Genomic DNA, 25,353 nt, shown 5'->3' with positions numbered 1-25,353 from the left:
GAATATGGGGGGGAGAGGGCAGTAAAGGATTGTGCAGAATACTTACATATTTAAATGCGATACAAAAAGTCCTTACAAATATTCTGATATGTGGGAAAACAGTTTGTCTGTAAAGTCAAAAAAATGGGTTTTTGCAGGATTGTAAAGTAAAGAATCATGTTACATTTGTGTCTTCGTTTCAGTGATTAAGAAATCTGTTACTGAGTGCACAGTATCTTCCTAACTTCAAGTGTATAGGTATGTGATCTCTGAGCATGCCTTTAGTAGGTGAAGTAGCAGAACAATAAAATCTTAAAATCAAATTATAAATAGATTTAACACAAAATGGAAATTCCTTTCAAAAAACGATGCTAGGATATAAAAAATATTTTTACCTTCAGCTAGAATGAAAGTATTTTTCACAAATTGAGGTATATTTTGCAGTTAAAATTCCTTACTGAAGCTTTATTTTAAAGTCAGAATAGTCTTTGATGGTGGAGCCAGAACATCTACATCATACATTGAAATGATACTGTTTCAACAAAACATTTGTCCTATATATATTGTTTTGACTAGGACAAATGTTTTGTTGAAACTGTGTGTGTCTATATCTATATATACACACTATACTGAATATGAAACTGTATATATATTAAATACATATATATGTGTGTGTGTGTGTGTGTTAATAAAATCACTACATTTGGGGGACAAACTTCTGTAAGAATTTCTTATCCCCTGGCATGCCAATTAAAAGAAGAAATAGGAGCTCAAGTTACTTTAGAATGGGGCTGATTACATTAGTCACCTCCAGCAATTTACGAATTGAGTTCCATATGTTCACACATACAATTAATTTAGATAAAACACTTTTGTTAGTTGTTTCATGTTCATGACATTCACATTGATTAAAGCAAATAAAATACATCTATATTTCTGAAGTAACCATTTATTTCTTTGTTGTTGGCTGTACATGTATCTGATCTTGCAGTTGCCATTATTTTATCTTCATCTGCATTTTTAAACTGTTTTCATTACCTTAGAAACATATTGTATGGGAACTGCTGAGTCATGGCCTGAACCTCTGATTGATCACCTGAGGCGAGCCATGAGTCAGCCAGAGGAGCACAGGTGAAGGCAGTTCAGCTGTGCTGCAGGAAGGGTTGGAGAATTGCTCCACCCCTCCTGGACCTATTTAAGAGCTGGCTACCAGTGGGGAAGGATCTCTTCTGGAGATCTCTCTCTTGGTGTTTTGTGGTGAGCCTAGCCGAAGGGTAAGCTCTTCCACTTATTCTCTTTTTGTTATCGTTGTCTACTTTGCCTAACTCTTGATTATATTGTAATTATAACATCTTGATATCTATTGATTATACAATTATATTGTGATTATAGCATCTTGATATCTACTGATTATACACATATTAAAGATTGCAGTTGATTCCCTCAGTACTGGGGATAAAGCTTCCCAGACAATCAGATGAATATGCCAGTATGAACTAATGTTGCAGTTCATAGTCTCGATTGAAGGTTTTTTTTGTTTGTTTGTTTTGTTTTGTGGGAATGGTGATTGCTTCTTTAAGATAAAAGAATAAAGATAATAATACAACTCATAGTTTTGTAAAATATTGCAAAAATGACTTATGTTGCAGAATAATTTCAACAGGAATATCAAAGGAGAGTAGTGCTATTCTCCAAATTAGGAAATTAGGTAGTAATAATATTTTTAAACCCTCAAGGATTTTTAGCTCTCTGCTTGTCTTTAATAATAGTCCATTATATAGTACTTACATACATTATTTTATCCTAAATAATATACCTTCAAGCTATGTTGCTGTTTTCCTGGATGTGTAATGGTCTGAGTAATTTTTTGCAGGAAAAAAAATTATCATCCTTCCTCATCTCTATCTCCCATTGCCCTCGTACAGTCTATACTTTTCTCAACCTGTTTGCACTGAATGATAGTGTAGGAACAGTCTTTTTTTACTTAACATTTTTGTATATGTGTTTAAAAGTACATCTGCTTGCTGGTTGGTTGGTTGAGTCTTGTCTGTTTGTTTGCATCTGCTGTTGCTTTTTAACCAATGTAAACTGTCATAGTAGTATTTTGTTTCTCCTTATAAATCAAAATATTTTCTGTTTTTCTTTTTCCCTAGATGTAGTCAGTGCTCTTCAGTATTTTCTGAGAGTTGCTGTGTGCCCACAGGGATGCCTGCATCATTCCCAGTGATGATGCATGAGAAGAAAAAAGCAGTTGAGAGTTTTAGGTCTGCTGAGTTTGAGAAATTTGGAAATACATTTGTCTTTCAACTGGGCACTTTCTTTAAAGTGAGTCATTGAAGGACTAATCACGAAGCCCCAAAAGAGCATGTTTTGTCACTTTGTAAAACAGAATAGCACTATGTATTCACTTAATGAGTGAATTTGGTTGATAGCAAAGATTCTTCTGTTCCTTGCTTCCATCCTTCCTTCCTCTTCTCTTCATTTGGCCTATTCTTGGGTTGTACCTGCATCTCAGGAATACTGAACATGTATGTGGAAAAAAAGACTACTGATAATCCATAGTTAAACCTTCATCACTACCATCGTCATAAAGACTTTCTCACTTTGTGTTCATGATCACTTTTACTACTCGCACCTGTTTTATACAGCTGAGCTGTTTGATGGTGATAAAATATGCCAGCATATCTTTCTGAACAGAAATGTAATGGAAGCTGTACGTGGTCTTTCTAGTACAGGCTCATGTTTTTCTTTGTAATGGTGACTCTGCATACAAGTAGGTTCAGCAATTGCAAATGGAAGGACTTGTTAGCTCTGCAGCGAGAAATCAGTTGCATATCACAGGGTTTTCATCATTAATTTAACTGAAACTAGTTTCCTTGACAAAAATGGAGAGTTTTTCTTGTTCTTTAATTTGTCTATTTTTTTCCTGACACCTATTTCAGAATTTATGCTTCTTAAGGATGTTATTCATCAGTGGAGTGGTTTGCATATGTTTTTGTGTGAACTTCACTGTTTAAAACAAGATTAGAACAGCTCTTCTCTCCTACATCTCTAATTTTATCTGTGTGGATGTAACTGCTTTGAGGTTTTAATGCCAACATCCATCATAAATGTTTAACTTGTTGTCTACCTGGCGGATGACATGTGTACCTTCTTCTGCATGTTCACCTTCACCCAGCTTTTCTAAGCTTTGTTAAATTGTTTGGGAAGGGAGGATTTTCTAAAGGTAATTCTTTCTTTGTAGCATTAACAAAAATTTAAAGGCTAAAATATGAAGCTCCACAGGGGAAAATACATCTTCTATTTGCTTTTGAGCACGGTTACTGAGTGTGTCGTTTCTTTAAAGCTGTTTTGTTTTGTTGTTGTTGGTTTTTTTTTTTTTTTTTTTTTTCCCCCTGGAAAGCAGTTAAAACTTCTACAAAAAAGGTATTTTCAGTGTAGTGTCATAAGATCCTTAAAGGTAAAGGTTGGACTGCTTGGATTAATAATCAAGCTTTCCTGATTGTGACTCTGGACAGCGAAATAATTCCTGATTATTTCAGATATTTTTTGCTGACATTGCTTCAGGAGATGATCATCTTGTCTGATACAGAGAAAAGTTGGTTGCCTATTTCGTTAACAAAATCAATTAGAGAAATAATCAAGGAATGACTCACTTCTGAAAATGAAAATTAGTCTTCTAAGCAACATAAACGCTCTTGTACCTTCTAGTAGCCAGATTGCCCATTGATCTCATGATCTGTGGATCACTGTATCTCTTAGATACGTGCACACCTCCAAGGAACTTCCAGATATCTAACTCTGGATGCAACAATGAACTTAACTTCCCCATTTTCCCCTGTCTTTGCATTTTCTTGGTGTTTCAGAATTTATCAGCTAAACTTGTGTAATTATCACTCAGAGGATCATATTCTTATAAAAAGAGCTGCATCTCTGGATTTTTACTGGTGTTGGATCATCTTAGTCATCTGACTATAATTTCCATCTGTGCATCTTTTCATGTTCTTACTGATTTTTAGAAAGCCAAGAAAAATTATGTGACTAGTCTCCCAGCTGAATCATTGTATTTTATGCTGAATATAAATGCTGTCACAGGAAATGCAAGATACTAACTCAGGTCTTTTTGAATGATTGAAGGAAGAAGAAGATTTGTAAACAGTTTGCAATGTAATCATGGAATCTTTATCCAGATACTTTTATTATTTAATGATGATAATTTTTTATTAAAAATTCGTGGTGATTTTTGTGGTTTTGTTTTGTGTTTCTTTTCTACTTGGTTTTGTGACTAAGGAGATTGTCTTAATGTAAATTATGTTTTGCAGAAATTGTCAAAGTGTGGTAGTTTTTATGCCTCATTGATACTATTTCTTAATGTTCCATATGTGTTAATAATTATGCATCTTGTTACGAAAAATGGTTCATACGTATTTTCAGAGAAGAAGTAAAATGGATTGTATTAATTTAAGTGTAAACTGGACTTGGTTTAGTTGTTCAGCCACATCAAAACCAAAAAAGCCATAATGAAATCATGAAAATTTGAAGAGGTTTTAATATTTTTAAGTAGGATTAAATGTTGCATTTTTCCCTTTATGGTGATGACCCATACCCTGATAGAACATTGCAGGAGTGGTAGCCAAAATGTAACAGTGTATATATTTGGCACTGGCAGCAAAAAGATTTAAAAAATCATTTTGTTTAATCTTAAACAAATAGAGAGAAATTTTAATTTTATTTTTTCCTCTTGTTTTTCTGTCAGCTTAAAATGAATAAACAATGCCCTTTTAAAAGCATGACTCATTCAAAAGTACACCTTAAATGAGGAATTGTTCATTTAATTGAAGTAATTCCTTTGCCAGGCTTTGTATTGATGTGTACAAATTAATCTGTTTTTATTCACGGTACAAGACTTGTGATCAAATAGTAGGATTTTCCTCAAGATAAAAATCTTCCTTTTGTTACCAGTTTGCACAGAGTGTTTTCTAATAATGCCTGTACTTAAATTGCGCCTGTTCTTTTGTAACTGCATTTTGTATTTCCAGTGTGCTAAATTTGTATGCGTGGCATATACAGCAGAAGCACTCAAAAAAAAAAAAAAAAAAGTACTAAGAGTCATTTTTAAAGTCACATGCAGAGGAGCTGAAGGAAAAAAGAACAAAGGCACATCAGAATACATCTAGGAGGAGGAATATTTCATTTTATTTATCTCCTAGAAAACCTACATTAACAAGAGTATGCCAAAAAAAAAACCCCACAAATCCAACAAGACAAAATTCTGGTACTAGCTACACACACTTGTTATCTTTCATTATTGATACTGTATGAAGAGATTCCATCTAAAGTAAAATACAATAATAGAAGGCAGCTGTACATGTAATAGAAAAACCACAAGCGTTTTGTAACTCACATGACAAGAGAGCTGAAACTGAAACTAGATGATCTTGAAGGTCTCTTCCATCCCAAGGTCATTCTATGAAATTTAACATCTAAAAACTTTGATTTCTAAGGGGGCATTGAGTGGGTCTCAGGAGAATATGAAGCAGAAATTTTGGAAGGCTTTCTCTGGTGCATAACATTGACACTTGTTGAATCTTTCATTTCTTGTGTAAAAGCACAAAACTACAATCGCAATTCTAGAATTCAATATTTGATGACAGTTTCCTGGTGAATGGGGTGAAAAATGTGAAGTCCAATGACAACATGTACCCTTTTGAACAAGTGGTTTAATTATCGATCATTCTTTGCTTGTCTTTTTCAAAGATGCAATGTCGAACTTGGTTTACTGTTTTGCTGTGTTTGTTTTTTTCCAGTGGCAGTTAGGACTTCAAAATTACACCCAAAAATTTACTTTTCTAGTTTTGTTGCAGTAGCCTACTTTGGGACTACTTGTGCTTTCAGCACACTCAGGGGATATTGCTGCTTTCTAAAAAGCATTTAAATTGATATTACAGTAAAAGATAATTACTGAAGTTGATGTTGGTTCTCGATTATTTGACCAGTTTCTCTTCTAAGTGACATAAACAACTAAATTATGGCAAAACTGTAATTTGAGTTAATTGTATTTTCAGATGTCTGAACAAAATGAATTTCATTACAAGGCTTTCTGCTTTGTGTCTGAGAAAAAAAAGCAATATGCAGCAAAGGCACCAGAGAAGTCGGCGGCCAGCTGTTCCACTTGGATCACGGATTTTAACTGACCCTTCGAAAGTTTTTGAGCATAACATGTGGTAAGATGTCTACGTAAGGATGATTTTCATATTTGTCTGTATATTATTTACTATAGTGAATAATATATATTAATACATATGTTTTATATGCTGTTGTATGTATGTATACGTTTATACATACATATAAACAAAACAGTAAACTAATTGATTTTGAAAGGTATTGCTAAAGAGGACTTCATATTGTCACAAGCAGCCTTGACACTGAGTTTGCATTGGCTCATGTAGAAAGCTGAGTATGTAGTCATGTGATGAAAGTCAAAATAATTCTGAAATGAATTAGGAAACAAAGTGTAGAGGATAAGTAGTATATATTTTAATGGCAGAAATTTACAAAAATGTTGCATAATGGATTAGCATTGTATTCTACAACTGACACCATATCAAAAGGAACCTGTGTTTGTCTAAAAGTGCACTGAAGATCTTACAGGTACTTCAGCAGAGATTGCGTACAGTGCATAACGGTTAAAAAACAAAAAAAAAACAACCAAAAAACCAGAAAAATCATAATATAAATAATCAATATAATAGCAGAGAAAACATTAACATGTAAGTGTTAATAAGAGTAATAATTGCCCTTATAAGTAGCCATGCATCTCCATTTTTAAAAGCTATTTTCATGATCAATGGGGGGAGGGCAGCAAACAGTGAGAATCCTGGCGAACACTGCTGGGAAACTGTCTTAGGAAATAAGACAGATAAGACTAGGAGTTTCCTCTGTGGAATGGAGATGAACAAGTTGAAATTATACAAAACTGTAAGTGGTAAAGAATTGTTAGAAGAATCTATCTAGAAAGTAGGAAAATGTCTTCCTATGATATCAGGAAAACCAGAAATTTTTAATCCTATAGTTCATGATTTAAGAACAAGGAATATTTGGTGAAAGGAGAAACAGGGTGTTTAAAGGTTACACAAGAAATCACTTTCTGCGTGGTTTTTAAATATATTTTGGATTCTGCCACATGATTTTTAAGAGCAAATATTTAGCAATATCTGAAAACAGACAATATGGCTAATGATAATGAAAAGCTAACGGATAACATAATACAGCAATAACAGACTACAAATTTCAGGGCTTAGATTTAAGGCATAAAAGAACTAAAAATTAAGTTAAATGTGTATCACAGGAAGATACTTAATTGGTTTTAGAGACAGTGAACTCTTTTCAGGATAGATGTTAATCCTATTCTTAATTAAAAATGCATATTCCTCAGCCCAAGTGCAGTTGGAATTTTTATCTTAATCGCTTCATTTGACTTTTACCTGTCTAATAATTGTTGTCAATCAGACACTGAAGCTTTTTTTTTTTTTTGTCATTTGCCTGTATTTTACAATCAAATGTACAAAGGTATTTGAGACATTGCAGCTAATTTGTGATTGGTTTCCCCAGAAGATGATTGTGGAAACTCATATTTAAAGGCTGATTTTTTTCATCTACCTTTTTTTGCAGGGACCACATGCAGTGGTCACAGGAAGAGGAGGAGCATGCCAAGGAAAAAGCAGCAGAGAACTCGCTTGTGAAAGTCCAATTGGAAGAACAAGGTAACAAATCCATAATTGCCTAAAAATCCAATTTTAGTACCAATTGTTAAAGCATTTAAGGATGCTTTGAAATCCAAGAGTACTCCTTTTATTTTTGTGTTCTCTGGTAAAGGATTGTCCTTAGGTGTGTTTTTCTACTAATTCACTTACTAAGTTGAGTGATTTTGCTTTTTGGAGGAGCAACAATATATATGTAAAACAATAAAATTAGTTTGGTGCAGTTGCAAAGATAGACTCCTTTTGCAAAAGTTCTTCAGAATAAAATTCCTGCTAAACAGACAGTTAACTTGATGAAGTAGGAGTGACTTTGCAGCCAGCTGAGGTGCTGGGAGTAAAAATTCCCATGTACAGTATTCAAATCCTTTTAAATGATTTGTGAAGTGTTTAGAGAGTTAATGTTTGTACATGGCACTATGTTTCTATTAAGTGCCATGAAAGTTACATTGATCGCAGCTGGCCCCAGCTTGCTGCATTGGCCAAACTGAGCAGAAGTAGTACTTCACTTTGTGTATTAGGTGGTCTAAAACATCATAGGGAGCCTGGCCTACAAATGCTTAAAGAATCTCCTGTCTGTCTTTAGAGACAAAACTTAACATATTCTGCGTTTCTGAAGAACAATTGCTCTAGGGTCAAACTGGCAAACTAAACCTTAGACTGAATTCTCTAATAGTTATGTATGCTAAAGGTGGAGTATTAATTTGGTAGTAACCTAGAAGATTGAATTCTTAATTTGCTCCTTTATTATAAAGACATTCTGAAAACAATTACTTGGATGGGCAAAAGTTTACCTAGCATGTCTTGAACGTGTAGAATTAGTGTCACTATGACCCTGTTCTCAGTTTTATTGATATAACCAGGGCAAATGTTTGAGTGTATGTGAATTACCTGCGAGTGCATTTTAGTGTATGTGCCCTCCACCACTTTGAATACTGCACGATTACCATCTGCCCTTTTCTGTTCTTGTGTCTCTCATTCTTTATCTTGATCCAGGAGTACAATGTTTGCTTTTCAAAACTGATATCTGGTATTTTCATTATTTTTGTATAAAGAGTTGAAAAAGAGATGATTAAAAAGTAAACTATGTAACCATGTAACTCATGGAATCTTTCATTCTTAACCTACTATCATTTAGAACTTAGTTTGGGCTGGTGAGAAATGAAATAATCAGGCGTTTGTCAAGAAATAAAAGAATCCAAGAACATTTTCCATGAATGCCTCTCTGTTTAGAATTTGAATAGGTGAGCGTTTCTGATACAGTTCCTTCAGAAAGCTTCAGCTTCATTCTGTAAATGGAAGTACCTTTTTGCCTATTTGTGCTAACAATGAACTAGATGGAAGCTAATGAGCAGATTATTTTGGAGCCTTGGAAACTGCAGTAAGGGGAAAAAAAGATAGACTTCAACTATCTTGAAATCACTAAAATAGAATAGTTCTGGTGAGCCTTAGTAAAACAAGAGATGTTAAAATGAATGAACCCATGATCCTACTTTCAGGAATGTGATTGATGTATTAGCATGTTCTATTTCTTCTTAGATCTGATTGTCAGTGTACGAAAAATATGTCAGAATAGATTCTGTTTTGGAGAAATATCAAATGGGTTAAGAAAGAGACTTTTTGGATGTTGCTGTCTCAAAAGGTTATAACTTAATTCGTTCATAGATTTTACGTGCCTTGGAAAAAGTAGCAGTCAGGCTTCTTAAATATTCAAAAGGAGATAATGTGGAGGGAGCAACAACAAAAATAAGCCAGTGTGGTGACTGCCCTCTCTGCTTAATCTCTGAGATTAACAAAGCAAAGTAAATATTTCTCATCAATTTCATCAAGTCTATGATTTTAAATATTATCTTCTGTTGAATTCAGGAAAAAAAATAATTACTGGAGTTGAAATAATGGCAGATTCTGCAACATCTTTAAATGTTTCCTGAACATGTCCAGGGATGGTGACTCCATCACCTCTCTGGGCACCCCATTCCAGTGCCTGACCCCTCTCTTGGAGAAAAAGTATTTCTTAATGTCCAACCTGAATCTCCCCTGGTGCAAGTTGAAGCCATTCCCTCTAGTTGTATCACTAGTTATGTGGGAGGAGAGGCCAACCCCCCTGTATGGGAACTGCTGAGTCACAGCCTGAACCTCTGATTGATCACCTGAGGCGAGCCATGAGTCAGCCAGAGGAGCACAGGTGAAGGCAATTCAGCTGTGCTCCTAGACCTATTTAAGAGCTGGCTACCAGTGGGGAAGGATCTCTTTTGGAGATCCCCTCTTCTGGTGTTTTTTTGTAGGTGAGCCTAGCATACGGGTAAGCCTTCCATTTATTTTCTCTTATTATCTTAGTCTGCTTTGCCTAACTCTCTTGTTCTTTTTGTGATTATAACATCTTAATATCCATTGATTATACACCACCACCCCCCTCCCCCCCTTGCCACAACCTCCCTTCAGGTAATTGTAGAGGGCAATTAGGTCACTCCTGAGCCTTCTCTGCTCTAGACTAAACAATCCCAATTCCCTCAGCTGCTCCTCATAGGGCCTGTGGTCCAGACCCCACACCAGCTTCGTTACCCTTCTCTGAACATGCTCCAGGGTCTCCACATCTTTTTTTGTAGTGAGGGGCCCAAAACTGAACAGTGCAGCCTCACTAAGGCTGAATGCAGAGGGATAATCACTTTTCTGCTCCTGCTGGCAACACAATTTCCGATACAAGCCAGGATGCCATCAGCCCTCTTGGCCACCTGGGCACACTGCTGGCTCATGTTCATCCCAGTGTTGACCAACACCCCCAGGTCTGTTTCCTCTACACAGTCTTCTAGCTACTCTGCTGCAACCCTGTGATGTTGTGTAGAGTTGTTGTGGCCAAAGCACAGGACCCTGCACTTGCTGAACCTCATCCCTTTGGCCTCAGCACACCAATCCAGCCTGTCCAACTCACCTTGCTACCCCCTGACAGGGTGCACTCAGTGTTCTCATCCAGGTTATCAGTAGGGATATTGAACAGGTCCCAGTACCGACCCTTGGGGAACACCAGTCATGACCAATTGCCAGCTGGATTTAACCACCACTCTCTGGGCCCAGCCATACAGCCAGTTCTTTACCCAGAAAGGAGTGTATCTGTCCAAGCCACGGGCTGCCAGCTTCTTCAGGAGAATACTGTGGGAGACAGTATTGAAGGCTTTGCTGAAGTCTAGGCAGACTACACCAACAGCCCTTCCTTCATTCATCGGGCAGGTCACTTAATCAGAGAAGATCAGGTTGGTTAAGCAAGACCTCCTTTCATGAACCCATGCTCGCTAGGCTTGATCCCCCAGTAGTCCCTGGAGGTATTCAAGAAATGTTTAAATCATTTACTGAGGGAAGTTATTTAGTGGGAAATACTGGTGATAGGTAGATGGTTGGACTTAGGTTGATCCTAGAGGTCTTTTCCAACTTTGGTGATTTTGTGATTCTATGTCAGAAAAATTTATTAGTAGTAATACTATGTGTGGCTATTACTCAGTGGTGCAGGAGTGACCAGTGAAAGAATGGGAAGAGTTCTTGTACTTGAATCCATGTGGTATCAAACTAATACAGTTTGAAAGGCAAACTTTAGAAAGTACTTTCCTTCCATTTTGAAATCTGGAGCATTTCATGGGCATTTGAGTCCAAGGGTTCTGAAGAAACTTGCAGAATGATAATAAATATTAAAGAGTGGTAATGAGTTAAGAATCTTTGTAGTAGATGATTTGTTTTTATATCGGAGCTGAGCAATCTTCATGAATGTGTAACGTACATTATTGAAATCTGGTATATATGACCTCAATCAACTCGGCACTTGAGATTATAAAACACATCTGTATGGTTGCTGTACCCTTTAATAATACATTTAGATGTATTAAATGTTAAATTCTAAAAATTATTCCTATTTCTAGGACAAGGCATTCTGCCACCTCCTTGCCACTTCCCACTGCCTGTCTGTGCCTCTAGTGATAATTCTCAGCCTTGTTTATTTCTGAAAAGCTGTAGTGATCCAGGAAGTGGTACGTTAGGATTTAAATGAGAGTGGAAGAAATGCATCATCTATTTACTGTATGCATTTATATTAAAAGAATCAAGTGGTTGCTGTCAGTGAATGAGGAAGAAGTCAAAAAGGTAACATAATTCAACACATGCTTCATAAGAGGTATCAAGGGTAACAAGAAACAATTCAGTAAATGCTTTGGGAATAAGGGGAGAAACAGGATAAAGATTTGGTTTGGCATTTAGCAGGAAGGAAAAATCATCAACCAAAGAGGCATTGAAAGAGCTCCAATTGTTATCTTTTTATCAGCCTTCCTGTAGGGCTAGCTGCAGTTCAGTTGCTAGTACAGTTAGTGCTAGCCAGAAGATCGTGTTCTACCTCTGAGAAAGAACAGGTTACAAAGTATATCCATAGCCCACAAGGCAGACCAGAAAAGCAGAAAATAGAGTTGATTGGGGTTTTGTTTGCTTATTTACTTGTTTTATTAAGTGGAGGTAGAAAGAAAGACATGTCAGGAACTACTGTCTCAGTTTCTGGAAATAAAACTGGAAGAGATAATCTAGAGGTAGCATGCACAAGATTTGAAAGAACCAAGGAGATAACTGGCCAACAATATTTTTTTAAGACTAAAACATTTTAAAATCAAGCTAATTTCATTCTTGGAGAAGGTTATGAGTCCTGGAGATAAGGAAAAAACAGCAGATGTCGTATAATTTATCCTTAGTCAGGCTTTGGACTACACTGTGCTTGACATTTTCACCTGCCTAACTTGTTTGTGAAAGCTGATGAAACTTCTTTTGGGTGAATGAATGCTTAGAGTTCTTTTCAGATTGTAAGGCTGTGCTGGGCGCAGTATCATTTTGTTCTTTGTCTAGTACTGCTCAGTGATTTCATTAGTGACTTCAAGAATGGGGGACTTGAAGATGGTATTTAATGAAGAGGTCTTTCAAGTATGGTAAAGAATGGGATTAGGATTTAGAAATATCTTGACAAATTATAATTAAAAAAAGGATCTGGAAGATACAGTCACATTTTATAAAAATAAGTACAGAATATTTTGCTTAGGAGCAATCAGGGAGAGGGGGCAGATAAGTTCTGGAACAATTGGCAAGGTAGTCATTTTGCAGATCTGAGGGTTGTGGTGAGTCACCTGCTGAATCAGCAGTGTCGTGCTGTTGCAAAATGGCAAGCTGGGATTTATAAACAGGGTTACAGCTTGTAAGACTCATAAAATATTCCTTTTGCTTTGTGTTGTTAATGTCTTTAGCAGAATACAGCATCAAAAAGTAGATTAGTTGGAGAAGAAAAATCAAAATGATCAGAAGTTTAAAAATCTTTACTTCTATAGAGAAAAAAGGAGAGGTTTAAATAATCTAGGGAAGAGATTACTATGTATTATGTTTTTTAAAAAAAAAAAAAAGAAAAAAAGAAATCACATGAATGAAAGAGATGTTGAAGGAGTAGTGAGTAATCTTTTCTCTGTCTGCTTGAAGAGATTCAGAAAGCCTCTGTGTCCTTTACTAAGTGAGGTGAAATCTAATTAAAATGTCATGGAATATTTTTCAGCACAAATCAAGTTGAGACCCCAAATTCATGTATTTTTATTTAGATATATGCAATATGGGAAAGTACCCTTTTAACGGTAAATTGGAGATCCAGATTTCATGTTGCTTGATAGCATCTTGCAGCTAAGCTGATGGTCACCAAGTTCTTACTTTGTTTTAATTTCAGATAAATATGAGAGAGAAGCCAGTAAATACTGGAATGAATTTTACAAGACTCACAAAAATAACTTCTTCAAAGATCGCAATTGGTTGTTCTTGGAATTTCCAGAAATCCTTCCAGAAAAAATGAGAGAACAGTTGAAAATAGAGGAAAGACCTTCAGAACACACAAAAATAAATATTACCAACAGTTTTTCACATGAGAAAGAAATGTTTGAGGAAAGAGAAAAGTATTGGAAGAAAAATACTGCAGATGAATCCACTTCTGAAAAAGGATATGTGTGTAATAAAAAACAATCAAAATCGATTGCTGACAGCCCTCAGGGTAAAAACAACGAGGAAGAAGTTAATATGCAGGAATCCTTCCCTGGTGGCTGTGCCACTTACAGAATATTAGAGGTAATGCACTGCAAATGCTCTGTCCGTTGCATTCAGCTCCACCTACTTACTCAGAAGCCTGATAAAGATGCTTATCAACTATCAAGAAAGTAAACAGTTAGAATTGAACTACTATGTTCACTTAAGGCAGAAACTTTCAGAGCAACCCAGGACCTGAGCATTGCTTCCCGTTTAAAACTTCTTCCAAATCAGAATTGGGTGGTCAGATTCCATTTTCACTGGAAGTTGTTTCTTTTTCCTACTGAAAATTCTGTCTCAAAGTGCTTTGTTCTCCATACTTGGCAAATTCTTGCCAAATGGTAATGTTGGATAAAGCTATTGCATTTTCCTACGCAGTTTGGGTGCTGGAGTCTTTACTAACTTTGGAAAGAAATTGAGGAGAAATGTGATCATAGCAGAAGTGATTTGAGAACTGTGGTATGAGCTATTTATACCTTTTCTGCCTTCAAGTCTAATGAGTCCTACCTACTAACTAATTTATGACAAAAAGGAATATGTTTTATTTGCTCATTTAACTTTTTTTGTGTGTGTCTTCTGATCTTAGGTTGGTTGTGGTGCTGGCAATAGCGTATTTCCTATTTTGAAAGTTCTATGGTATGTAGTGCTGTATTTTCAAATATTAAAGTTCTGTTTTTCTCCATTTTCTTCAAGTGTTGGTGCTAGGCTAGAGTAGCAGGAAGTGCTGACTGCATTGCTTTACAGCCCTGAAATTCTTAATGCATGGAGATGACGGACAATGTTGCTAACATCAGTACAAGATACCCCGTGCACTGCTCAGCCCCCAGTGTCGAAGGTGTCATGTCTGTTGACAAGTTTTTCTCTTCAGGAGCATTCAGGCTGACTTACTGTAGTTAATCACAGACAAATTAAATACCTTCCTGTACTTTATCTTATATGTTACTTTAAAGCTGTCTGATATTGCTTTAAAGAGCCAAAACCAGACAGTAAATAATAATTTGGTCTTCTGGTGATAAGTTCTGTTATCTGTTTTTCATTTGGTTGACATACTTAATCAAATTGCTTCAGGTTTTAGTGGCAAGGAAGGCACAAGTCCTGTATTGGACTTAATTCTCTGAAATGTTTAAAGTGCTTAGCTTCTGGTTTTAGAAAGCACTATTATGACAGCATGTCCTCCCTTCCAGGTATGCAGGAAGGTTTTATTGAAAAGACTGGATATATATCATGGATTGAAATAGATTTCTTTTTATTCATACCTCCAGGAGGTCATGTACAGCATAGTTCATTATTCTGTAAATGATTTCTGATTGCTAGCATCACAACAGTGAAAAAATCCTGCATTTTGCAGATATGAAAACAGAGAGCAGGAGGAATCAAGTGATACACTGGGGTCATAAATGAAACCTATTAGTGTCAGCAATGCATTTTCATCCCAAAACAAACACTTTGCTTTAGAGAGCATAGTCTGAAAGGGAAGCCCTGTATCATATGAGTATCTGTATTAAAAAAGATGAGACAAACTTTTGTGTTTTTCTTGTGGGAGGCATTAGTCATAGGTTGGCATTTCTGATTGTTAATTAATCCTGAAGACCTCTATTTCATGCAAATCCTTCAGTCAGCCATATTGGTAAGCACATTGGACAACATACACATTTATCTTGTGCATTACCTGATGGAATCATCTTTTGCTTCTTATCAAGTTTGGCTTTAAAGCATAGTTGAATTTTTTTTAATTTAATAATATAAAAATTGTCTTTTGTATAAATTAAAAAAAGCTGGAGTATGTACCTTAGCTACAAAAATATTCCACTTAAGTTTGTAAAATAACTCTTATGCAGGTTTTTCATGCTCCCATAAAATTTAAGCTGCTTTTTAATACAAAGCAACATGAAATAGACATCCACGTTGACCTATGTCTTTGTTTTAAGTTGACTTTTCACAGAGCTACTATTCTGCTTTCTGAAAATATATGAAAGTAATATGAAAGTAATAACATTTTAGCAAGTCAATAAGTCAATTAGGTAATTAACTTGACCTTTGTCAAGGGACTGTCTGGGTCCAAAGCCTGGCTGCTTGTCCTCATCCATGATAAATACTTTAACTTACCAAATGTCATTGTGATTGCAGAGCTCATAAAAGTTCTGTTCTGCAACAGAGAATATATTTGGTCTGTAAGGTTTCTCCTGAAGGGGCTTCAAACAGAGATCACTAATTCCCTTTCTAAAGAAAGAGTCTGTTCAGAATCTCAAATAACTTTTAGGAGAGGTGAACTGGTTGTGAGTTGATGATGAAATAATCCTTCAATGCGTTTGGTGGGGAGGCTTTGCTGAGTTACTTCTAAATGAGTTTTTTGGAAGTGAAAGAAAAATCTCCCTCAAGTTACTAGTTGAATGTTGTCTATTGAATGGTACAAGGAAATTTGCAGCTGCCTTTGTTGTGTATGGGAAAGGAAGGCAAGACAATTCTACAGGAAATTCTTATTCATCTTTGCTTACAAAACAAATTGAATAATGGAAGGAAACAATCAATACAATTTAATTAAATCTGAACCACAGCAAGGTGGCATATGGGAACCCAAACATCTACAGAACTGTGGATGACTTTTGCAAACCTATCCCCCTCAACATCATATTACCAATTAGACTGCATATATGAGTTAATGATAAAGATTTAGTCCAATGCTTTTTGGAAGAAAATGTGACCTATGATGTGCCTTTTATGTAATATAACACCAGGATGTTGTCTTCACTCCTGGCAGCCCTCTGTGACCTTCTTTCTTTTCCTTTTCACTTCCTAGCCCTGACAAGGCTGTAATCCTCCTTTTTATACTTACTCTGTTGGTATTCTTATGAATTTATCTGCCCTATTGGCTCATTACAACCTGTACAGCTTTCTGTGTCCATCAAGGTGTGCTTAATTAAACCAATGGAAAGTCCCAAAGGGCCCTCTGTAGTTCCAAGAGCACTGATGTAGACTTTCATCTTTTACAATAATAATTTTTCAACTGATGGTGGTTTGTTTTTCTAGCAGTGCACCTGGAACCTTTCTGTACTGTTGTGATTTTGCTTCAGGAGCAGTGGAGCTTGTAAAGGTAATTCATGTGCTTGCTTTAGAGTACTTTTTAAGCCTGTAATTCAGGAGGATGCCAGGAAGCCGTCTTCATGAAAAAGAATGTGATAGCTTTGACAACTTTTAACTGAAGTTTTCAATATTCCAAAGAACAAAGTCTTACTCTGTACAAGAGGAATGAATACCATCAGTGAGCTTGCTTCTCAGCTTGAGTAAGATACCGGGCAGAATAGGCTTTTATGAGACATGTTTTACAATGCTGAATAATTGAAGAAAAAAGTTTCTTGAGTCATAGTAAACGTATTAACTACTACTGTTCTCTCTGTGCCTCTTTTCATCTTTTTCCCGACAGTCACATTCGTCCTACAATTCAGCCTGGTGTTCTGCCTTTGTTCATGATGTGTGTGATGATGCTTTACCCTATCCTTTTCCAGATGAGATCCTGGATGTCATTCTCCTTGTCTTTGTGCTCTCAACTATTCATCCTGACAGGTAAATGAGGATTAAAGGGCAAAGCAAATAGGTTAAATCTCTTTTATCCCTAGAGGTTTTCAAGAATATCAAAGGAGGATGATGAATCTTTAATTTATTATTCAGCAAGCTACAGTATTTACAAAAAAAACAAGGTATTTTAAATGATGTTTTCCAGAGAGAAAAGCTGGTCAGACTAATTCATTAGTGAACCTCCTGTCTCCATCAAATAAAAGGGGCATACTGTAACTAAATACATTCCTATTAACAATGGCAGTGCTTCAAGAAACAGACCTCTAGTCTTCCAGAAGAAAATTATTTCAGTGATCAAAGATGAGCGTTCACAACTTAACACCTTACAGTATGTTGATGGAGGTTTAGTTTGCTGACTTTCCACGCACAAATGAGTGCATACAGGTCTTTTAAACTGAAATACATTCAGAATTCTGTAACATGTTTGGATTTGAGGAAGTTAATCTAATTTTCATGCATAGTGTTATGTTGGGAGCTGTTAACCTTGTTATTAATAACTCTCAATGTCTAATGAACTGAATATTATAACCATTAAAGCTGGTTGATTTTTAAAATGTCTTTTTTTTTTTTTTTTAATGAGAAAAGTTCAAAAGAGTGCATGCAAGTTAAATGACTTGACTCTTCCTTTAACCAGATTATTTAAGAGGAAATACACGCTCTCTGTGTGATAATACACTTACTACTTTCAGAATGCCATTAAAATGGGCTTGGCAAGCAGGATAGTATTTGCCTAAGTCTCAACACTGTTTCCCTGTCTAAGTTACTAATGATTAGCTTTACAAAAAGTCTTTCCCATATAGGATATTGCTCCTTCCTGTTTGTTCAGAGATGAGCACATGAGTCATGCAAAGCCTGGATCCAGAATTCAGAAACAATTCAAGCAGTAGATTTCAGATCTCTGTAACTGCAGTGATGCTGCCAGCAAAAAATTGGACAATAGAGGCTCATTCATTCAATCACTTAGTCTGTAAAAGCAATAATAAGATGTTCTCTCAGAATTTCAGTGTTTTCCTGCTTATCATTTGAGTACGAATGTTTTAATTTTTTCTCCCCATGTCTGTATCCAAAGGCTGATATGGATGTTTTTGCATACATATGTACACATACTCAAATATATTTCCTGTCTGATAAGATCCACTTTCCAAAAATTTGTTAGGCATTGCTATCTCAAAGAGCTAAAGTGACTGCATGAAGATGAATATAATCTTTTTTGTTTAGTTCCCATTTTTCCTGAAAATGTTGAAAGTAAGAGAAGAAAAGGAAAGCCAAGAGAACAATGCTGCAGAACTTAGGTTTTTTGGAGACCTGAAAAATATACATGAAAAACACATTTGTGTTCAGCACAATTGTTACTTAGTGATTTCTCCACAGCTCACGTATTTAGTTTTTGCTGATTGCTGCTTTCGTACCTCGTAGGTAACACACTTCAATTCTGCTACAAATCACCACTAAAAGTTGCTCAAAGAATTTGAAAAAATGTGAATTTGAAAGAATGTGAATTAATGTGTTCCAGTCCCAGAAGATTGGATCTAGCCCTATCAGATCCAATTTCTGAAAGCGCTTTCACTTTTTACGTATGTGCATTTTTTTTGTGTGCACAGAACTTACACTTACATAGACAGACTGTTGTTCTGTGTGCAGTTACCTGTCTAGAGTCATTTTTTCTTAGATTGTGTTGCCTGTTCTGTCTGTTGCAGTATACATGACTGCCTGTGTTCAGCATTGGCGAAGAGGAGAACTATTAAGGCATTTGACTTCCTTTGAGGAAATTATATGCTCAGAAAGTGTATGCTTACTTTATTTATTTAGATGTGCTGCTGTTTTCTGCTGAATTACTTCCTAATCATGTCTCTTAAAAATCAAGGCAGGATATCTGCACTGCAGTTGCTAAGGACTGAACTGTGCTAATGGCTGCGTTTTGAAGGGGTAGGCCACCTGAGAGACAGGCATAGTATAAGGATTTTCTATTAGTAGGCAGTAATAGCATGCTGATTTTGCATAGTTAAGGATGACTAGCTCTTCTTTAGCTCTTTTAAGATATGAATAGAAAAGCATCCTGTCTTTCTTATTCATTCATTTACCATGGCTCCATGTCTTCTTTGTGATCTGTCTGTGTCCATGTGGAAACGAAGGGTTGAGTTAGGCTCGTGGACTTATCTGCCTTGCAGCCTGCAAAGCAAAAACTGCCTTTTTTGGTCTGTCATAAATGTGGAAAACATGATTTCCACATTCATGAAATGTTCTGAAAGAGTGAGGCAAGCTGAACGCGTTATTCATTAGTAAAATATTTTGCAAATACAAAGAAATGCCAATGAAAATGCCCTTGCCTAGTGAAAGAGCACTGTGTGTTACTTCTGTCATAGATACTGACACATAGATACTGGCTGATGTGGTCTTGGTAAGGAAGAGCTGATCATAGATATGATCAAGACACACAAACTTGTCAGCATTTTGGAGGATGCAGACTTTCTCCTCTGATTTGCAAGAACTCTGGATGGAATCCTACTGAATTCCTCTCCTGAGCTACTACTCATGTTTGTCTTTACATTCTCTATCATTAGGTATTCAGATACTGACTGTGTGCATGATCAATACCTCAATAAAGAAATCAATTTGTATCAGCCTTCCATGTTCCTGTTTTTACTTTGTACTGTAAAAAGGCTTAGTCTAGTTCACCAGTGCCCATAGCTAACTGCTTGTTGTTGTGTGTATATGCCTGACTCATATGGCATATATTTGGAAACTGTGTTTTAATCTATACCTGAGATTCTATTGAAGCAAAGGCCAGGGATTCATTTTTTCTTTTGAGTTTGTATTCTCTAATATTCTCATATAAATATATTTTTTTCTTGGTAGTTGGTGTATTTTTTTTGTTTTTGTAAAGATTTCTTCCTATTTGCTTATGTTTGGCCTTTTTGTAGTAAATATATAGGTACTCCTCAGTGTAGCCTCAGAAATCTGTGTATTTTCCAAGTATCTAGGAAAAAAAAACACCAACATTGACATTGGCAGATCTCTCTGATATCTCATCTATTTTCTAAGGATGCAACAGGTTGTAAATAGATTGGTTAAACTACTGAAACCTGGAGGGATGCTGTTATTTCGAGACTATGGAAGATATGATACAGCTCAGCTTCGTTTTAAAAAAGGTAATTCCTGAATGCTTTTGTAGCTTACTGTTTATTTTTAGTGGTTTTTTTGGGGAAAAAAAACAACAAACATCACTTTTTTTGTTCAAATTTCTTAGGTCATTGCTTGTCAGAAAATTTTTATGTACGAGGAGATGGAACCAGAGTATATTTCTTTACCAAAGGTATGAAATAGCTTATTTGTATAGAAAGTCTTGAGTGTCTCTCAAGATTATTTGGGTTATAAAACCTCATCTTTAAAAATAAATTTAAAGAAGGCTTTTATGAGCCTCTTTTCTAATCCTTTGCTTTTACAAACCCCAAAGCTAAGAGTTGTGAGGAAGTAATTCCTTTTAAATGTGTATGCTCGTTGCATCTGAGGTTCTACAAAATTTCTTTCAGACATCACTGAAATTTCTCTTGGAATAAGCATCTTGTGTCTAATGATATTCTCAAATTCTGTTATTGAAAGAATAAGAAATACATTTAATGATGTGTCAATGTATTTTAAATGTAATTTTAAAAGTTGAGAAACATGCTTAGAAGGATAGCTAGCTAGTAGCAGTGCTCAGATATCTTGTTCTGCTGTGTTGATCTGTCTGAATTCCTGGACTGCTCCTTCTGCAAGAAATGTGTTGTGATGAATACTACTGCTCATTGCCATTCCATTCATTCAGTTTTGTTGGCGACCAGCTTAGACTGGAGCACTATACCCCACCTGCTGACAACTAATTTTATTTTGTTTTTATTATTACAAAAATTCTTCGTTTGAGAAAACAGAAGAGGTACGGAACATGTTCAATTCGGCTGGATTAACTGAAGTACAAAATTTAGTTGATCGTCGATTACAAGTAAATAGGAAGAAAAAAGTGAAAATGCAGCGAGTTTGGGTACAAGGCAAATTCCAAAAACCATTGCTGCTATCTCTTAATAATCCTGAAGAAACCACCAGTAGGCATCCTTACGGATAACTGTACTGTTAACTTAAGAAAAAGAAACAGATCTGAGTAAGTATGTTTCATATAAATCTTGTGTTAGCCTCTGAAAAAGAGCAATACATTGAATTGAAAAGCTTTTCCTGATATTTTGTAAATGTGTGTATTTGAAAATGTTCTGAAAAACATGTGCATTTCTAACTCTTTTATGCATGCAATGAAAGGAGATGCATTCATCTAGTCATATCTGTGACCAGGCATTTTATTTCCTTTCATATGAATAGCAACTAAGTATAAGCATATGAAATTTCACAGTATGCAAGATGTTCTTAAGTTTTAATGAAGCAGAATTGTTTCTGAGATTTTCAGAATGTCTGCTCTCACTCTCACTACAAGCTGTGCTGTGTTAATTTCTTCTAACCACTGTGTGTCTTTCAACTGTATTTCCTCTTCTGGGGGAAATTCCTTGTTACATAAACAGCAAAGAAAAGATCTTTTTCTAATTTGCATGAAAGTTATTTCATACTAACTGTGTGTGATATGCATAGGTATCAGATTGTCATCCTCTACTGTGACTGACTTATTCCTCTGAAGCTTCCACTTTCCATCTACGTGCTTATCAGAAATAGGCCAAACAGCTAAGTGACGTGTTATATTTCTACCAGTACTATAGGTAGTAAGCTGAAAATCATGTAGAAAAGAATGACCACAATGCCAAAAATAGTGCTGAGCACACCTCTTTTCATGCAATTCAGGATATAGCTAGCCTCTGTGGCTGCAAGCATGCACTGCTGTGGGCATGATGGTGATGGGTTAGTGGTTGGACTTGATGAACTTAGAGGTCTTTTCCAACCTTAACAATTCTATGATTCTTTTGGCTCACATCTACCAGAACACTCATGTACTTCTCTACAGGGCTTCTCTCAGTTAGCTCTTCTCCTGGTCCACGTATATGGCCTAAGTGCCTTGGCCTCATTGAACCTCATTAGGTCCAAATGGACTCACCTTTTGAGCTTGTTCAGGTCCCTTTGGATGGCATTCCTTTCTTCTGTTGTATCAACTGCACCACTCAGCTTAGTGTTATCAACAGACTTAGTGAGGATGCGCTCAGTCTCGCTGTCACTGGTCAAGATGTTGAAATGCTTTTTATAGATCCTGTGGAGAAAGAGGACTACACTGGTATGTCAAGTGCTTTTAAGGTGAAAACCAAAATGCAGTCGTTGCTTTCAGAGGTACACAGTGGTGCTGAGGCAATTGAGCTACTACTAAAATATACTATTTCTGACGTTTAAATAAAATTTTATAGAAGGAGGAGAGGGTTAGGGTTAGGAGAGGATGAGAAACAGGTGAATGAATAAAATAATTGTATTACTTCAACAAGGATATAGAATTTATATAATCTGTAACATGCGTGCAGTTTTGAGTCCTGTTAATACAGTTACATTCTCAAAGTCTCTTGTCTTTTGTCTGAAGGGTAAACGTAACACCTAACAACCTGTTGTTTTGGAAGTTGCTAGATGCTGTACTAAGTAAAGCTGGTTGTCTTCTGGAAAGAAAGAAATTGTCTAAATTTACATGCTAGGTATTTTCATCCCTTTTGAAAAGATGAAGGACCTGCATAATTTCCAAAAACCCAGTTATATTTCAAGAATGAGGTGCAATAACAGGCTTCAAGGGTAGGATCTGATCCTACGTTTCTTGTGTATTCTAAACTCCCTCTAGAATAAGAAATTTGTTTATGAATTAAGTAATTTAGGAAGCTTGGGTTAGAAAGGTTTTTATTTAGCTTTCGCATCCTGTAATCTGGAAGAACTGCTTTGTGATGTAGATAATACGAAAGGTTAAAATACAGCTGTTTCTTCAAACTACCAGTCGTAGGCTTCTGCAGCATATAAATTAAAATCTGCTTATATTTTAAAGAAATTGCTACCCTGTTCAACTTGAATTTTTAATTGTGACTTTTGAGTGTCCATAGCTCTGAGTCTTCTATGAAGCATTTTCAGTTGCAGAATTTGCCAGGAGGTGATGGTGATGATAAGCTCCTGAGCATTGTACAGTCTTATTCATGTGTATGATTTAGATTTTCCATATGTAGAGGCTAATGAAATGTTTGCTTTGTCTCTTGCACTGATATGTTGATTCTGGCAAGATTTTAATATGCCATGTTGTTATTTTAACAAAAATATTACATCTGTAGAAACCAAACCCTAAATTCTTGTATGGCCTTGAGCAAAATTTAGTGTTTCTCTTCCAAGTCTTGCAGCTCAAGTATTGGCAATCAGTTTTAGAAGAATGGTGTAATGCTGTGTGTTCTAGAAGTAGTAAGATCAGCTACTATTTGTAAGAGTGTGTATAATATCTGCTGCAGAGAGAATTGTAACTAGGCTGAACTATTGTGAGACTGATGCAAGGGGAAATGTATCATTTCTGATAAGTCCTACCCCCAGCGCAAATGTTTTTCTGCATTTTGGTTTGTGAAATTTTGCTTTTCAAAAAGCTTAACCAGGGACAAATTTTTAAAATATTTTCAAAATATCTGTGTTATTTTTTTTAGCTGGGAGAACCAATACTATAATATCCCTATAATATAACAATAGAATTACTGAAATGAAGAAGAGAACTGCAGACAACTATGTAAAAAATAAGGTTATGGGAGAATGCAATGCCTTTATTTTTCTAATAGAAAGTGCCCAGTGTAGAATAAGGTTGTAAATTTCACTTTTGAAATCTGAAATTACTCCTTTAATCAGATATATGCCTGGACTCTCTAGTTACGTAAATTTATGTAAGTATGTTATAGGAATAGTAAACATTTTTATTGCAAATGATTGTGGATGGGCTTCTTTTGGTGGTTGGTTTGCTTTTTTCTTTTTTTTTTTTTTTTTTTTTTTTTTGTTTAGTAATGCTTCTTGCGCTTGTGGTGGTAAAGCACAGTTGTGATTATATGTAAATACAGAAAGATGATCTTGAGTTTTGGCTTTACTGACTTTGGCTTCCTTTATTAATACAGTGTCTCTTTTGCCCACCTTCACTGATAAGCATTACATTTATGTATGAGATTTATGAGAACTGCACTTTATTAGTTGTTCTTTTATATTACGTAGTTTGTAAGCAAGTACAAGACAGTTACATACTGTAAAAAAAAAAAAAAAAAAAAAAAAGGCCAACTTTCTTTCCTATATTATTTCTGAGGTATCTGGTCAGCAGCAGTTCATGTAATTTTTTTTTTTTTTCCCCCAGCAAAACCGAGGCAGGTGGTTGTGCAATATCTACAAATCCACCAAATCTGAAGAGGACAAAGAAAATGCAGGGCAGGCAAGGAAACAGCTGGAGCTCTAGACACAGGTTTCTTCTTGTACTGGAAACCGTTTTGTTTCTGTTCTGTGTTTGGGTTGCATGTTTGCTATCTGCAGATTCTATTGTTTTATGATGGAAAAAAAAACACCTGTAACAGATTATCCTGAAATTCATATTAAAACATATACCAAATACCAATGGAGTCAATTAACATAAATTTTTCTACTACACTTTGATTTGTGATGTGGTCTTCGTTCTCTTCTCTGGTGTGCTCTTTGTTATATTGACATATCCTTCATTTCCTCTTTTTCTTGTTTGTGGTAGGCAGTTGTTTCCACAGGAGAGTTTTATCTCCTGTACAGAACAGAGTGTTTTTTCTTTCTGTATGAATGCAATGAGTAGTGTAGATGCTCAGCTGGTGCAGCAGTACTGGTTGCTTTTTATTAGTTTAAACTAAAATATTACTTAGTCTATGGCAGCAATAACAGTAGATGTTCTTGCATCAACTATACTTCTGTCTAATGGGTAGCAGAACAGCCTTAAGAATAAACAATGTATATTATTAAAAATACTTAAAATTTCAATTGTCAATAATGTAGGTAACTTTGA

At 35.7% G+C, this 25,353-nt stretch overlaps 1 protein-coding gene across 1 annotated transcript; it reads left to right on the top strand.

Annotated features, from left to right (window-relative positions):
* The first annotated feature begins 1,086 nt into the window (after window positions 1-1,086).
* Window positions 1,087-24,942, top strand: METTL8 (methyltransferase 8, methylcytidine). Its single transcript, XM_052674672.1, is given in 13 exon segments — window positions 1,087-1,253; window positions 2,133-2,220; window positions 2,222-2,304; window positions 6,045-6,203; window positions 7,651-7,742; window positions 13,462-13,853; window positions 14,398-14,447; window positions 16,839-16,902; window positions 17,233-17,372; window positions 20,427-20,533; window positions 20,632-20,697; window positions 21,293-21,519; window positions 24,688-24,942. Coding segments are annotated over 11 exon segments (1,380 nt in total). The 5' UTR covers window positions 1,087-1,253; window positions 2,133-2,184; the 3' UTR covers window positions 21,484-21,519; window positions 24,688-24,942.
* The last annotated feature ends 411 nt before the right edge of the window (window positions 24,943-25,353 follow it).

This window comes from Tympanuchus pallidicinctus, unplaced genomic scaffold, assembly GCF_026119805.1.
Source record: "Tympanuchus pallidicinctus isolate F22 unplaced genomic scaffold, pur_lepc_1.0 scaffold15, whole genome shotgun sequence".
Classification (NCBI taxonomy): domain Eukaryota; kingdom Metazoa; phylum Chordata; class Aves; order Galliformes; family Phasianidae; genus Tympanuchus; species Tympanuchus pallidicinctus.
This window is presented reverse-complemented; position numbering and strand designations above follow the sequence as displayed.